Source organism: Neurospora crassa, linkage group IV, assembly GCF_000182925.2.
Source record: "Neurospora crassa OR74A linkage group IV, whole genome shotgun sequence".
Classification (NCBI taxonomy): Eukaryota; Fungi; Ascomycota; class Sordariomycetes; order Sordariales; family Sordariaceae; genus Neurospora; species Neurospora crassa.
In genome coordinates, this window is record NC_026504.1 from 665,176 (window position 1) to 679,787 (window position 14,612).

General features: G+C 53.7%; 5 protein-coding genes across 5 annotated transcripts; 3 read left to right on the forward strand and 2 right to left on the reverse strand.

The window, feature by feature from the left end:
• Positions 1–210: 210 nt before the first annotated feature.
• On the forward strand, positions 211–4,841 carry NCU04898 (cation-transporting ATPase 4). Its single transcript, XM_953314.2, has 2 exons — positions 211–970; positions 1,050–4,841. Exons 1-2 carry the CDS (start codon positions 614–616, stop codon positions 4,647–4,649), a joined length of 3,957 nt encoding a protein of 1,318 aa, XP_958407.1. The 5' UTR covers positions 211–613; the 3' UTR covers positions 4,650–4,841.
• Positions 4,842–5,167: 326 nt separating this feature from the next.
• tca-15 (tricarboxylic acid-15) lies at positions 5,168–7,292 on the forward strand. The gene is made up of 2 exons (XM_953315.3): positions 5,168–5,456; positions 5,582–7,292. The coding sequence occupies exons 1-2, from the start codon at positions 5,403–5,405 to the stop codon at positions 6,536–6,538; spliced, it is 1,011 nt and encodes a 336-aa protein (XP_958408.1). The 5' UTR covers positions 5,168–5,402; the 3' UTR covers positions 6,539–7,292.
• Positions 7,293–8,447: 1,155 nt separating this feature from the next.
• On the reverse strand, positions 8,448–8,789 carry NCU04900 (hypothetical protein; the record flags this gene model as incomplete). Its single annotated transcript, XM_953316.1, has 1 exon — positions 8,448–8,789. The coding sequence occupies one exon, from the start codon at positions 8,787–8,789 to the stop codon at positions 8,448–8,450; it is 342 nt and encodes a 113-aa protein (XP_958409.1).
• A 1,549-nt stretch (positions 8,790–10,338) lies between these two features.
• On the reverse strand, positions 10,339–11,179 carry NCU04901 (hypothetical protein; the record flags this gene model as incomplete). Its single annotated transcript, XM_953317.1, has 2 exons — positions 10,339–10,994; positions 11,113–11,179. 2 exons carry the CDS (start codon positions 11,177–11,179, stop codon positions 10,339–10,341), a joined length of 723 nt encoding a protein of 240 aa, XP_958410.1.
• A 1,305-nt stretch (positions 11,180–12,484) lies between these two features.
• NCU04902 (sodium-hydrogen antiporter) lies at positions 12,485–14,578 on the forward strand. Its single transcript, XM_953318.2, has 3 exons — positions 12,485–12,596; positions 12,678–13,010; positions 13,062–14,578. Exons 1-3 carry the CDS (start codon positions 12,548–12,550, stop codon positions 14,165–14,167), a joined length of 1,488 nt encoding a protein of 495 aa, XP_958411.1. The 5' UTR covers positions 12,485–12,547; the 3' UTR covers positions 14,168–14,578.
• The last annotated feature ends 34 nt before the right edge of the window (positions 14,579–14,612 follow it).

Below are 14,612 nucleotides of genomic sequence, written 5' to 3' on the forward strand. Positions count from 1 at the left end.
AGCGGGATGGCGAGCGCTGACTGTCTGCCTGCCGGGGCAGGGTGCACGGTCCTCATGGCGGGATTTGTGGCTCAAGCTCCAAGCAGGGAAGCGGACGGCGCCCGATGGCGAGGAACGCGGCTAGGTGATCCAGAGTGGCGGTCCACTGGATGACAAGGCCTGGCAGTTCCAGGGCAAAAAGTGCACTGAAAGAGTGGCGTTGGTACTTGAGTTACGTCGCCAGGGGCAGCAGACGCGCACAGAGGGCGCTTTGTGAGGTACCAGGTACCTCTACTGAGCAAGCCAACAGAAAGCGCTAGTCCTGTCTGGACCTTGGCTCGGACTTGGCCAACCGTTTTGGTGGGAAAAAGTGTCCCAGGCCCGTTCGGCGAACGAGAAGAACGAAGTGTCCAGTTCGGAGACAAACACCACTCGGCACGGCAGCAGCGAGCAACCGACGCCAACGTCGACCAGAGCAACCAACATCCGACGGAGTATTCGACACCCATCGAGTCGATTTGCTGCTCCCATCACCACTCAACATCTCATACGCGCGTCGACGACACTTCCCAAAGACGACCCCGTTCAATGCCGTCTCTATAGTGGACAAACACTCAACCGCCGAACCGCTATCATGGCGCCGCTCGTCGACAACGCGCAGATCCAGTCTGCCGAGCTGTTGAGGCCGCTGCCTCTCTACCTCCACGCCTACGTCTGGCCGTTTGCCATCATCTGGCCCATCTTCTTCCGCTATTATCTGGACCAAGATCTCTACGACAAGCACATCAACGGCCAGGAATGGACCTTTGTTTGGTCCGGCACCATCATCACCATCCAGGCCCTCGTCTGGCTCTGCACCCACTGGAACATCAACCTTCGCGCTGCCTTTACCGCGAAGAAAGCCCGCTCCGTTAACGATGCCCAGCTGATCAAGGTCATTCCCGTCGCCAACGCGGGTATCTCTGATATCTGCCCCATTGTGCGCGATACTGTTAGTTTGCCCTTATCAAGCAACCCCAAGAGAGAGACAGAGAAAAAAAGACAGATGGCTAACTCGAACAACCACACAGGCCGGAGGCAAGACCAACATCTCCTTCCTCTTTCAGAAGCGCCGATTCCTCTACAACGCCGAGACCAACTCCTTCAGCACCCTCACGTACCAGATCGACGACGAGCCCAAGCCCAAGCTTGAGGTCTTCCAAAAGTCCAAGGGTATCACGACCGCCTCGGAGCTCGACCGGCTGGAGCAGCACTATGGCACCAACACGTTCGATATCCCCGTCCCTACCTTTACCGAGCTCTTCAAGGAACACGCCGTCGCTCCCTTCTTCGTGTTCCAGGTCTTCTGCGTCGGTCTGTGGATGCTGGACGAATACTGGTACTACTCGCTCTTCACCCTGTTCATGCTCGTCGTCTTCGAGAGCACCGTCGTCTGGCAGCGCCAGCGCACCCTCAACGAGTTCCGCAGCATGAGCATCAAGCCCTACGAGATCTACGTCTATCGCCTTGGCCAGTGGACCGAGACCACGAGCGACAAGCTTCTCCCCGGAGATCTTGTCTCGGTTACACGTACAAAGGAGGACAGTGGTGTTGCTTGCGACATGCTCTTGGTGGAGGGAACCGCCATTGTCAACGAGGCCATGCTTTCCGGCGAGAGTACCCCTCTGTTGAAGGACTCCATCCAGCTCCGTCCCGGTGAGGCCCAGATCGAACCCGAGGGTCTGGACAAGAACGCTTTCCTCTGGGGCGGCACCAAGGTCCTTCAGATCACCCACGGCAACCCCGATGAGGAGAAGCCCAAGCTTGCCTCTGGTGTTCCCATTCCTCCCGACAACGGCGCCATGGCTATCGTCACCAAGACCGGTTTCGAGACCTCCCAGGGTAGCTTGGTTCGCACCATGATCTACTCGACTGAGCGCGTCTCTGCCAACAACGCCGAGGCTCTGTTCTTCATTCTGTTCCTCCTGATTTTCGCTCTTGCCGCTTCTTGGTACGTCTGGGATGAGGGTGTACGCAAGGACCGCAAGCGTTCCAAGCTTCTGCTCGACTGCGTCTTGATTGTCACCAGTGTCGTTCCCCCCGAGCTGCCCATGGAGCTTAGCTTGGCTGTAAACACTAGCTTGTCTGCTCTTGCCAAGTTCGCCATCTTCTGCACTGAGCCTTTCAGAATCCCCTTTGCCGGCCGTATCGACGTTGCCTGCTTTGACAAGACTGGTACTCTTACTGGCGAGGATCTCGTTGTCGAGGGTATTGCTGGTCTCGGCCTTGGCCATTCCGGTACCGACACCCCACGCGAGTCGGATGGTGCTCACAGTCACATGACCCCTGTTGACGAGGCCGGTTTGGAGACTACTCTTGTTCTGGCCACCGCCCACGCTCTTGTTAGACTCGATGAGGGAGACATTGTCGGTGATCCTATGGAGAAGGCTACTCTTACCGCCCTCGGCTGGTCCCTTGGCCAGAACGATATGCTCAAGACCAAGACTGGCGCCAAGAGCACCGTTCTTGGTAACGTTCAGGTCAAGCGTCGCTTCCAGTTCTCCAGTGCCCTGAAGCGCCAGAGCTCCGTCGCCACGATCAATGCCACCGACTCCAAGACCGGTCAGAAGCTCAGAGGCACCTTTGTTGGTGTCAAGGGTGCGCCCGAGACGATCATGAAGATGCTGGTTACCGTCCCCAAGGACTACGAAGAGACCTACAAGTACTTTACCCGCCGCGGTTCCCGTGTTTTGGCTCTTGCCTACAAGCAACTGTCTACCGAAAACGAGCTGGGTGCCAGCAAGATCAACGACCTTAAGCGCGAGAACGTTGAGGCTGACCTCACCTTTGCCGGATTCCTTGTTCTCCAGTGCCCTCTTAAGGAGGATGCTAAGCAGGCCGTTCAGATGCTCAACGAGAGTAGCCACCGTGTCGTCATGATTACTGGAGATAACCCGCTTACTGCCGTCCATGTCGCTAGGGAAGTCGAGATTGTCGACCGTGACGTTCTCATCTTGGATGCCCCCGAGCACAGCGTTCATGGCGAGGAGAAGCTCATCTGGCGCAGCGTCGATGACAAGGTTAACATTGAGGTCGACCCTACCAAGCCCATTGACCCCGAGATCATCAAGACCAAGGATCTGTGTGTTACCGGTTACGCTTTGGCCAAGTTTAAGGGACAGGTTGGTTGGAAGACACTTCTCCGCTACACTTGGGTTTACGCTCGTGTCTCGCCCAAGCAGAAGGAAGACATCCTCCTCGGTCTCAAGGATATGGGTTACTACACTCTCATGGCTGGTGATGGCACCAACGATGTCGGTGCGCTCAAGCAGGCTCACATCGGTGTTGCTCTCCTCAACGGTACTCAGGAAGATCTCATCCGCATTGCCGAGCACGCTCGTAACAACAAGATCAAGGATATGTACCAGAAGCAGGTTGATCTCATGAAGCGCTGGGGCCAACCCGCTCCTCCTGTCCCCGCTCTGATTGCTCACCTCTACCCGCCTGGACCTTCCAACCCGCACTACAACGCGGCTATGGAGCGTGAGGCGGCGAAGAAGGGTATCACCGTCGAGAAGCTTGCCAAGTCTCTTCACCACCCTGCTGCTATCGAGACTGTCACCTCCCCTGGCGCCCAGGCTCTCATCAACCAGGACCCCAAGCAGAGACAGGCTGCGGCGGCTCAGAAGGCTTCCTCGTTTGCTGACAAGCTTACCTCTGGTATGATGGATATGGAAATGGATGACGATGAGCCTCCCACGCTCAAGCTTGGTGATGCCTCGGTCGCTGCTCCCTTCACGTCCAAGCTTCGCAACGTTGTTGCCATTCCCAACATCATCCGTCAAGGCCGCTGCACTCTGGTTGCCACCATTCAGATGTACAAGATTCTCGCCCTCAACTGCCTGATCAGCGCCTACAGCTTGTCCGTGCTCTACCTCGAAGGCATCAAGTTTGGTGATGGCCAGATTACTATCAGTGGTATGCTCATGAGCGTCTGCTTCCTTTCCATCTCGCGCGCCAAGTCGGTCGAGGGTCTCTCCAAGGAGCGTCCTCAGCCCAACATTTTCAACTTTTACATCATCGGCTCCATCCTCGGCCAGTTCGCTGTGCACGTGGTCACTCTCATCTACATTGCTCGCTTCTGCGACCAGCTTGAACCTCGCTCCGAGAGCGTCGACCTCGAGGCCGAGTTCTCCCCTTCGCTGCTTAACTCTGCCGTTTACCTCCTTCAGCTCATCCAGCAGATCTCTACTTTTGCTGTCAACTACCAAGGTCGTCCCTTCCGCGAGTCTCTGTCTGAGAACAAGGGCATGTTCTACGGCATTGTTGGTGTGACTGCCATTGCTTTCGCTTGCTCCACTGAGATGGTTCCCGAGCTGAACGAGGCGATGAAGCTCGTGCCCTTCAAGGAGGAGTTTAAGTGGACGATGACTATTGTCATGATCTTGGACTACGTGGCGTGCTGGCTCATCGAGGTTGTGTTCAAGTACCTGTTCAGCGATCTCAAGGCTCGCGACATTGCGGTGCGCAGGGAGGACCAGCTCGAGAGGGAGAGGTTGCGCAAGGCGGAGGAGCTCAAGAAGTTGGAGGAGGTGAAGAGGATGAAGGAGGAGGAAGAAGAGAAGGCGAGAATGGAGAAGGTGGCCGAGTTTGAGAGGAGGCTGCGGGCGCGAATGGGAGGGAGTGCTTGATAGTTGGGGTCATGATGTGGCATCTTGATGAATGTTATGACTTGACTACCTGAGGAGGGTTAGAAAATGGGGTGAGTGAACTGGATATGTTCAAGACCAATCAAACTACATGTTTATAATAGGGGGAGTTGTGATAGAATTGTTGCTGTACAATACATATACTAGGATAGACTATGAAGCAGATTAGATGCGTGTTTAGCGGTTCCATGTTGTGATGCTTCTTTGACCCCAAAATTTTCTCCAATTGACAGACGCAAATCAATTCCGTTGACACCCTGAAAATTATCGAGGCTCTTCGGGATGAACTGACCCTTTTGCCCGGATGCAACGTATTGTGGTATGATCGGATTGCTGGCTGGTTGGCGTTCCTTGTACATATGTAGTAGACAAGTGAGTGCACAGACCATGGAACTTTCCCAAGTCCTCCGTCTCATTGTCCTCAGCGACAAGTGACATTGGGACCTGAGGTGCTGTCATTGCTGCCTCAGGCGCCATGTTCCCAGTGTCAGTGGGCTTAAGTTGGCTTGGGCCTCCACAGCGCACAAGCTGGAAAGGGCGGGGTATCCCCAGCCGACCATTCCGAAATGTTGAACGGCTGCGCTAAGCCGGATTGGGCGGGCCCAGGAACGAGACAATTCGTTGCACAGCTTCATCAACATTTCGCGCGCGCCGACATTCCAACTTTTGTTCCCTTCTCTCTCTTCTCTCCCAACCGTCGTCACACATCCCGTCACGCCGTCCACCATAGCAACCATGTTCGCCGCTTCCAGAATCCAGACCCGTGCCTTCTCGGCCTCTGCCCGCCAGGTATGTTGTTGTTATTGTTGTTGTTCTCCCATGAGCAATTATCATGTGCTTCGTTGTCCAGCAAGCTCCTCCAAGCTCGATCGAGACCACCACACGTTGCTAACATCACCACCACGACACTACAGCTTACCAAGGTCTCCGTCCTCGGTGCCGCCGGTGGCATTGGCCAGCCCCTCTCCCTCCTCCTCAAGCTCAACCCCAGAGTCTCCGAGCTCGCCCTCTACGATATCCGTGGCGCCCCCGGTGTCGGTGCTGATCTGTCCCACATCAACACCAAGAGCACCGTCAAGGGCTACGAGCCCACCGCCTCCGGTCTCGCCGATGCCCTCAAGGGCTCCGAAATCGTCCTCATCCCCGCCGGTGTCCCCCGCAAGCCCGGCATGACCCGTGACGACCTCTTCAACACCAACGCCTCCATCGTCCGCGACCTCGCCAAGGCCTGCGCCGAGTCGTGCCCCGAGGCCAACATCCTCGTCATCTCCAACCCCGTCAACTCCACCGTCCCCATCGTCTCCGAGATCTTCAAGAAGGCCGGTGTCTACAACCCCAAGCGCCTCTTCGGTGTCACCACCCTCGACGTCGTCCGCGCCTCCCGCTTCGTTTCCGAGATCAAGGGCACCGACCCCAAGGACGAGAACATCACCGTCGTTGGCGGCCACTCCGGCGTCACCATCGTCCCCCTCTTCTCCCAGAGCAAGCACCCCGAACTCTCCAAGAACGAGCAGCTCATCCACCGCGTCCAGTTCGGTGGTGACGAGGTCGTCAAGGCCAAGGACGGTGCCGGTTCCGCCACCCTCTCCATGGCCATGGCCGGTGCCCGCATGGCCGAGTCCCTCCTCCGCGCCGCCCAGGGCGAGAAGGGCGTCATCGAGCCCACCTTTGTCGACTCCCCTCTCTACAAGGACCAGGGCATCGACTTCTTCGCCTCCAAGGTCGAGCTCGGCCCCAACGGTGTTGAGAAGATCTACCCCGTCGGCCCCGTCGATGAGGTTGAGCAGAAGCTCCTTGATGCCTGCCTTGTTGACCTCAAGAAGAACATCCAGAAGGGCAAGGACTTTGTCGCCGCCAACCCCGGCAAATAAGTGCATTTCTCTATACACTAGCGATAGCTTAGAGAAGTGTTACTGAAGCGAGCGACCGGCGCATTTTCTTTTACGTCTCTAACCGACTACTAAGCTGTCTTTCGATCTCTAGTAGCGACATTCACTCACATGCTTGAAACACAGCAATTGGGTTGTCTCTGCGTGGGAACGGGTTAGCAGCACATCTGGTGGAGATAGTAGACAAGAAAGTGGCCATCGTTCGTTCGTTATATCATCGGACATGACGGAAATGGGTGGAGTTAGTTTCTCAACCAGGACTATAACAAACAAATCGTCGCGGCCATGACGGAAGGAAGTGGAGTTGGGAGCCATTGTTGTTACTACTATATACGTACCTACTATCGATATCCATACCGAGTGAGAGGTTTCAGTTTTTCTCGGGCGGGAAGCCTCATTCACAGAAAAAAAAGTTACTGGCCTTTGGTTGAAAAGCTGCTTGTTCCTGCTTGTTTCCTAGCATTAATGTATAACTATCATGACCTTGAATGATTGTTCGTTTTGTCCCTCTTTTTTCCCGTCTTTGTCCTCGATCTGGCTGGGACTTCGCGATGATGGCATCGTCCCTGAGTGCATCAGCTACTTCTACATGCCCATTACTCCCAGCCCAGCCAATGCCAACCGAGATAAGATACGTAACCATGCAAACCACGCGGACCACCGGAAATAGTGGCAGGAGTCAAGACAAGCACAAGTGGGTTCCCTCTTCTAATTATACCCACATCCATATATACACCGTACCCATCATCTCCCGCTGTTCCCGAACGCGCGACCTAGCGAGCGAGCGGTCGAACGGGCCCGGGCCCACCGGACTGACTGCCCCTGGAGCTGGGTGGAGGACCCAAAGGGAGATGCCGCCGGCAGGTTTCCAGTTTTCATCACTAGCCTCGTCGACTTTCACCTCTACACCGTCAACCCTCACTTACTCGCTTACTCACGGGTCTTACCTAGCTTTATGGTGAAACAAATACCGAGGAAAAACAGACACAAGACAGTCTGAGTCGGCGTCAAGATCCTTACTATCTATCTATACCTACCTAGGTTACTACTACGTTGTAGCCCTCCGCAGAGAATTAACAGTTCAAGCACGCACTCTAGCTTGTCTGGGCAAATCGCTCGAATGAAATACCGCACTATACTGTACTTTACCTAGGTAGGTATCGTCGACCTCTTCTTCACAGAGACACCTAAACAGCTCGGGTACCGTTAGTGTATCGCCAGATACTACACTGATACCTAGAGGTATCGTCAAACTGTCTGAAACTTCAATCTTTTTTTTTTTTTTTTTTTCGGGTTTCTGATTGCAACAATCGACAGGGGATACAGTAACCCAAAAAAAAAAAAAAAAGAAAAGAAAACATCAATTTGATGAACTACCGTAATCCTATCTGGACTGACTACCAAGGTAAAGAAAACCCTGTCTATCTCGTTTACTTCCCGGCCTGTCTGAACGTATACACAACGCCTTATTTGTTGCTGAACATATCTTCCCTCTCATTCTTTGATCTTGAGCCATGGGCATACCACATAGGGCCTTCTTCAGAGGCAGCTACCTCTATATTGATCCCCGAAGAGGAAGCAGGTATTACCTATAAGGTTCCAAAGATAGATAGGTACCTCAAAGAAAAAGACAAGTCTACCCGTCCGTCCATAACCCCCATAACCCTCATTCATAACCCTCATGCACCTCATACCCCCTCCCCCTTTCCTTATAATTGGGCCAATAATAGGAGCCAGTGGCTAGAGGACTAGATTGGGGAGGCAATTCTACCTCCAGATCATCCTAAGGCCCACCAGACATGACGGTCATTACTTCCATTGTCTTCCCACCCACAACCACCTCCTGGCCCGGCACCACTGTTCCCCATACATCTCCTCCCTTGATCTCCTCCTACTCCTGTACCTTTGGACTCGCCTGCGCCTGGGCCTGTGCTTGTGCCTGAGCCTGGGCTTGTGCTTGTGCTTGTGCTTGTGCTTGGGCCTGGGCCTGTGCCTGTGAGCCTTGTGATACCGATGCCGATTGCTCGTTTACCGATGCTGAGGCCGAGCTCGAGCTGCGTGTTTGCTCTAGTTGAGCTGGAGTTGTAGCAGCAGGAGTAGAAGGAGGAGGAGGGGCAGCGACGGGAGGCTGTAGTAGTGTGGTTGTTTGTATGCCCTCGATGTTGGCTTCGGGGGCAGCAAAGGAAGAAGGGATTTGCCCGAACAACAGGGCGACATAGACGAGAAGGAACATTGTGATGGTAATCATGGCAATGTTGTGATGGTGATGGAGTCGGTCAGATGTGTGGGTAGGCGAATGAGTTGGATGTATTGAGAAAGGAGAGGTCGTTTTGAGGATGAGGAACTTCAGTTGGAAGGGATAAAGTTTGTGGCTCGGGCAAGCTGGGCGGATCAAAATACGTGGAGGTAGGGTTTCGATGTGTCCTCAACTTGCTTCGTGGCATTGCCATTTTCATCTCTGGTCTGTCCTTGGCTACATCCTGTTTTCTTTGGTGGCAATATGCCAAATCAAGGGCATTGATGCAGCAACACGTTTTTCGTGCATTCATCTGCCAGCAGCCATCATAAACTTCCAAGTTCCGCATCAAAGAGAAGCTGTTGAATAGACTGCTTGACTCTCGATCCATTGCCTGCTTGTAGTTCTCAGGTTGAAGTATCATTTAGAGGCAAGACCCCTCGGGGTGTCTTCACGACGCAGCATTTCCAGAGAGGCTGAACAGTGATATACCCAAAGGTAATGTTCTGGTGATTGAGATGTTCTGCAGATCAAGTGAATAACGGCGTCATCGTTGCTATCACAGAGGAGCCAAAGTCGTAACTGAAGCGCTGGATGTTTCGTCACTGAAGCGCGTCGGACTGCTGCTGGCAAGACTGGAAAACAAGAAGGATTCATCTTGCACACCAGAGAAAGTTGGGGAAAGTCCGAGTGGCATACATGCAGCGACCTCCACTTGGGATCGATGAGGCAGGCAACTGCCCCTGACCAACACCTACCAGCTGGACGATTATGACCCTTTGTTCTTTCCAGTTCAGACAGGCCGGCAGTGTCAGAGCTCCGGGCGTGCCTGCATACTTCGAGTGCTGAACCATTATTTCCGTCTTAGGTGAACATCACTCACCGAGGCATCCTCCCCCTGTCGTCGCTGCATCGAGATTCCGACAGGTAATGTATTATCTTAGACTTCAGTTATCCAGGGAATCCGGATTCCAGTTCAATCTAGCAACGCAGGGTTCATGGTTTGCCATTTGTGTACTCTTGCATTTGCAGTGGCTGTATGTATGTGATCCTTGAAGCGAACAGCTGATGCTTAACCCTGCGTTACCGGACTGACCTAGAATCTGGATTTCGCGAGATACTAACATGTTACGGCAGTAAACCAGTTGTATCAACTCGAATCAAGATTCATCATCCAAGGAGTCATGCATATGGGAACTCCCACCCACCTAGACCCCCCACATCACTCCCACCACTTCTTGCCTCCGCTCCTCCATTCTGTCCTTTCCCCCTCTCCCCAGGTCATCACCTTCTCAGTCTGCTGCTGTCAATCATCTATCCACTCCCATCTACTCAACCTTCCCACAAGCTCTCAAACTCGAATTGCAAATCATATCATGACACCTATCGTGATGACACCGCCACCGCCTTGGCTCTCATCATCTCCCCCATAAGCACCCGTATCAGCATCTGCATCATCCCCCCAGCTCCAGGGATAGCAATCAAGTGCGGATCCTTATCCTGCTCCTCCCCCAAGCTTCAAACCAATCTTCCCCTTCATTGGCACCTACACCACATTGGGCCCGTCACGAGCTTTGAGTTTGTCCACCTGCTTCATCTCCATCCTCCCCGCTCCTCTCTCCGTGCCATTGCAGACCGTTCTATTTAACCCCCGTTTTATGTAAGGTTGGCCGTCGCTATCACGAACAGGCCTTTCGCGATGCCAAGTGACACTCCACGCCTTAACGTAGTTACACCAGCAATCGTTGGGGTCCTTGTTTTTGCAGCCGGCGAACCACAAAGCACCGTGGTGAGCGCAGTGGAGCCCTTTCGGGAGACCGTTGCGGCGGGTGAGGAAGTTCAGGTGAGACTCGGAAGAAGAGGAGGCATCCTTGCCAGAGATCGCATGTTCAGAGTCAGACGTGGTATAATCGGACTCGTCAGACTTGTCAGACTCATTAACGTTCTTATCGAACTTCTCAGCAGTCTCTGATACCTCAGGTCGAAGACTAATAGTCGTAGTGGTAGGATGCATGATGTTGGAAATGGTTGTGGCACTAACGATGACGGTGTCCTTCTCGCCGGCCGCGGTGTTGGGAGTAATGGGAGAGGCGATGACGGGGACCGTCACCAGGAGGGCGGAGGTCGTGACCGTGAAGACCAGCTTCATGCCAGAGGTTTTTCGGGGGTAGGTTATGCCCCGGGTATGAGTGTATGATGTTTCTGTTGAGCTTATTAGGGTAGGGGTATGGGTTTGAGGGGATGTGCTAAGGGGACCGATCAAGGGAGTTTCTCGGAGAGTTAGACGGAGAGCCGAGGCGAAGGATAGAGGATCACTTACCAAGTGGGTTAAGAATGGGCCTTTTAACAACTGAACACGGTAGAGTTGAGGGTCCTTTTCTTTCCATGGGGATGTATAGCCCATTGAAGGTTTTTGAGGCATACAAGATTCATGGCATGGGGGGACTGTGCCGGTCCAGGCAGGCGATGCGCTGGTCATCAAAGGGAAAGAGTTGCCAATCAAGGTCAAAGCATATCCCGTGAGCTTCTGTCGGAAGCTATTTCGAGATAAAGAGACCCCGGCACTGTGTTTCGAAGGGGTGGCTGATTGTTTGGTTTTTGACAAAGGCCACCCCGGTATCGCGGCGGTTTGAGATGGTTTCAGCAGCCATGGTGACGAGACCGATCATCCCTCCGCGGGATGAAACGGAAGCATGAAGGCTTGAATCAATACGGCAAAGGTTCATGAAGGAGATGGCAGCCGAAGTCTGCCACTTGACCTCATTGGCAAAAACGAAGAGTCGTGAAAGAAGGCAAGGCAAAGCAGGGGGAATTTGCGACAACCGATGTTTCCCAACCGACTTTGGTGGAATACATACATCATATCTCATTAGGGTCGGTCACGACGGCCACAAGTCAGCGAGAAATTGAGCCAGGAAGGTCGCGTTCCTTAGTGGGAAAATGAAGAACAGACAGAGCGGATGATGGCACCGGTAAACCACACGGAATACTGTTCCAAGGTGAGAAGAAATAAACTAAAATGGAGTACCTGTTCAGGAAGCGTTCTCCGGCACAATGATCCTCTTGATGCATGGAATGGGATCATGACGGGAGAGTGTCTTTGACGATGTTGTTTATGTTTGATAACCCCCAACCCTAACCCGGGAGTCGTGAGAGCAGACAGTCCCTGTCAGCGACAGTGACAGACAGCGGCACACTAGGACCTGCAGTGGTCAGCACATCTTGGGGGGCGCGCTCAACAATGATGAGGATGAGGACGCGGAAAGTGTGAAAGGGAAATGCTTGAATGCGCGGAGTGCAACGAGAGCATTTGTTGGATCAGAGGCCGCTTTGGTTCGCTGCCAACTGAGCGTTCTTGCAGTCCGGTGCCAGAAATCGAGAGTCTGCCGAGGACGGAACTGAACGTCCACTCGGCCACAGTCTTTTCGCGGTTGTGTGGCCCGTGCTTACATGAAGGCACAGACCTCTCCGCCGAGAAAACGGTTGGGCAGAGTGCCAAGAGTGCAGACACTTGACGTCCTGATTGCGCTGTGACAGAACTGGAGGAAACAACAACATCGTCGTCATCGCGTAAAATTCACATCTGCAGTCACGATCCAAAAAACATCCATCTGGTGCTTCGTGGGATTGCTCTTTCCTCTCACTCCTTTGCTTCTCCCTCAATTACGCCAAGCTTCATTACTGTACCACAGCAGCGCTTCCCCCGCGCTGCGCAACATTGGTCAAGCTGGAGTCCTGTTTGCAACACGCCCCAAATGAGCGCCCAAGGAAATGGCGCCTTCCTCGAATATCATGAACCAGACAGTACGTTCCAATTTGTATCGCTTGTCACTCGCTCTCTCCAACGAGGAACAACCGGCTGACCTTTCCTCCTCCTTCACCCAGTTGTCAGCATCTTGACCTTGATCTCCTTCTTCTTCTTTCTTGCCGTGTCTGAATGGGTGGCCGACAAGGTGCTCCGTGCGGGGCTCATTGGCCAAATCATTGTTGGCCTCATCTACGGCGTCCCCATTGGCAACATCCTGGCTCTGGAATGGCAGGAAACCTTTCTCGCCTTGGGCTACCTTGGCCTCATCGTCATCATCTTCGAAGGTGGTTTGACCATTCGTCTGGATCTCCTTCGGCAAAACTTGTTCCTTAGCACCAGCGCGGCGCTTCTTGGTGTGCTCACCCCGATTGCCTTGACGTTTGCCCTGTTCTATGCTGGCTTTGGCTATGGTCTGTTATCCACTTCACCTAGTCAAAGACACCTTGCTTACCCAACCACAGGCCCCCTCAAAACCTTCATCGTTGGCACTGCCCTGTGCTCTACCTCCCTTGGGACCACCTTCGTCGTCATCAACAGCGCCTCGTCAAAGCACGACTTTGCCCAGACCCGTGTCGGCACTGTACTCATCAGCGCCGCCATTCTCGACGATGTCTGCGGTCTGGTCCTTGTCAGTGTCATCTCCCAGCTGCGTGACATCGAAAATGCGAACTTGGGCTGGGTCATAGGGCAGCCTATCCTTGCCAGTGGTCTCATGGCCATCCTGACGCCTCTCGCAGCCAAGTTCGTTCTCGGCCCCCTGTTCCGCCTGCCAGCTATCGAGACACGGTTCTTCCGGAAATTCGGACACGTCGCGAACATGGTCCTCATGGTGCTGGTCCTTTGCGCGTTTCTGGCCATTGCTGCCTATGCCGGCGCAAGCGTTTTGTTCGGCGCATTCTTGGCCGGGACAGTGGTGTCGAGCTTGCCTAGCAAGCAACATCTACACCAAGACGGGCCCAACGAGACAACCGACGTTGATAACAACACGAAACAAAAGAGGCCAACATTCGGCGACACGTTCGAGCGATACATCCAAGATGCACAGCGCTTCATCCTTCAACCATGCTTCTTCGCCAGTATCGGCTTTTCCATTCCATTCATCGAGCTTTGGACAGGGGAGGTCATCTGGAAAGGCATTGTCTTCACCATCCTCATGGTTTCTGGCAAGTTGGTTGTCGGCCTAGTGATCCCATTGTGGGATCTTATTGCAAACAGGAAGCCGGACCCCTCAGAGAAAGCGCTTTCGACACCCCCGGCAAGACCAAACTGGTCCTCAGCAGCCTTCCTTGGTACTGCCATGGTCGCGCGCGGCGAGATTGGACTTCTCATCATTCAAATCGGCTTGAACGAGACACCGTACCTGTCGAGGAAGGCCTTTGTCATTGCAGTTTGGGCCATTGTGCTCAATACGGTCATCGGCCCAGTATCCGTCGGAACACTATTGAATCGATTTGGAAGCGCGGTCGCGGAGGATCCTCGGTGGGGAATACAAGCAATAAACGCTGGAGGCGAAGTCAATAGGAAGCCTGAGGTGGTATCCGAGGGTACTGGTACCGTGGGACCCTAGCCGTTCCGAACAATTGCTCCTATCGGCGTGTCTTTGTGACTGCCAAGTGTCAGCTAGATACCATGGGCCCGCGACTCTGTTATGGGTCTGGAAGCCTGTCCTCTGTTTATGAACAGCAATGTTCTCCCTGTATCAAGGGGCAACCTCCCTTCTTCTGTTGTTCTGTGACTGTCGAGATACCCACCAATGCTCCCATACGGGCTTTCTGCCTTCGCGGCTGAATCCAGCGCCCGCGGCTCACAAACTCGGTTCGACTCTCGGCACCACACTATGAGGCAGCTACATATTACTGTCCCAGCGGTAGCAGCGCCAGTATATTGGTCTTCCAAATTTAGAAAAAATGAGCTTCCATGTACCATTTCCTTGACAACCAAGATCTCAGCAGCATCTTCTGATCTTGAGCAACGGCCAAATCTTCCTGGATCCGGGTAGAAATCGACGAGGG